The sequence below is a fragment of the Egretta garzetta genome, unplaced genomic scaffold (genome assembly GCF_000687185.1).
Source record: "Egretta garzetta isolate BGI_Z169 unplaced genomic scaffold, ASM68718v1 scaffold179, whole genome shotgun sequence".
Lineage (NCBI taxonomy): Eukaryota > Metazoa > Chordata > Aves > Pelecaniformes > Ardeidae > Egretta > Egretta garzetta.
The window spans coordinates 1,554,705-1,555,414 of record NW_009270001.1 but is presented as its reverse complement, the minus strand read 5'-3'; the positions used below and the strand labels follow the sequence as shown (position 1 = coordinate 1,555,414).

Below are 710 nucleotides of genomic sequence, written 5' to 3'. Positions count from 1 at the left end.
GTGGTTCTTCAGGTCGTAGTTGTGCACAAATTTGGCATTGCAGTGGATGCACAGGTACGGCCGCTCCCCCGTGTGCTTCCGCATGTGGATTTTGAGCTTGTCCTGCCTGCAAGAGAAAAGGCGCTCGGTCAGGTGGTGTGGGCTGGAAGAGATGCGGTTGGGATTGCCCCTTGGATCAGGAGAGGGAAAGGCGACGAAAAGGTGGGGAGCTCATCCTGGGGCTTCCAGCTGCAGCACTGCCCCAACGCGTGGATGCTGAGGCTGGCGTTTGCATCCAACTCCCCTTTCCCTGGGTGACAACACCTAAACATCGCACAGACCCAGCCCTCCATGTCAGGACTTTGCAGCCCATCCCAAAAAGTCCAGAATGGCCTAAATTGGAGGAAAAAGTCCTCTGGAATAATAAAGCCAAAACACAGGGAGGGATATCTAAATAAGTACGGCTATATTCCTGCCTGCAGATAAGGGAATTACTTGAGCTTGTGGGTCAACGTTGCTGAAATAAAGCCCCTCTTGGAACTGATTTCTCCTTTCCCTTTATCCTTGCACTGACCACTGGGTGTCTCAGGAGCTTTCGTTTGAAGCAGAAGCATCGCCCAGGGCGAAGCAGGCAGAAGCGCAGGGCCCTCTGCACCCACTGTCATAGAATCATAGAATCATAGAATGTTTTGGGTTGGAAGGGACCCCTAGAGGTCATCTAGTCCAACCCC

General features: G+C 52.8%; 1 protein-coding gene across 1 annotated transcript in view; it reads right to left on the bottom strand.

The window, feature by feature from the left end:
* Positions 1-710, bottom strand: part of ZBTB7C (zinc finger and BTB domain containing 7C) — an 82,985-nt gene that overhangs the window by 3,021 nt on the left and 79,254 nt on the right. Inside the window, exon 4 of the mRNA XM_009647711.2 lies at positions 1-106. Within this exon, the coding sequence (XP_009646006.2) occupies positions 1-106 (106 nt within the window). The remainder of the gene's footprint in view (positions 107-710) is intronic.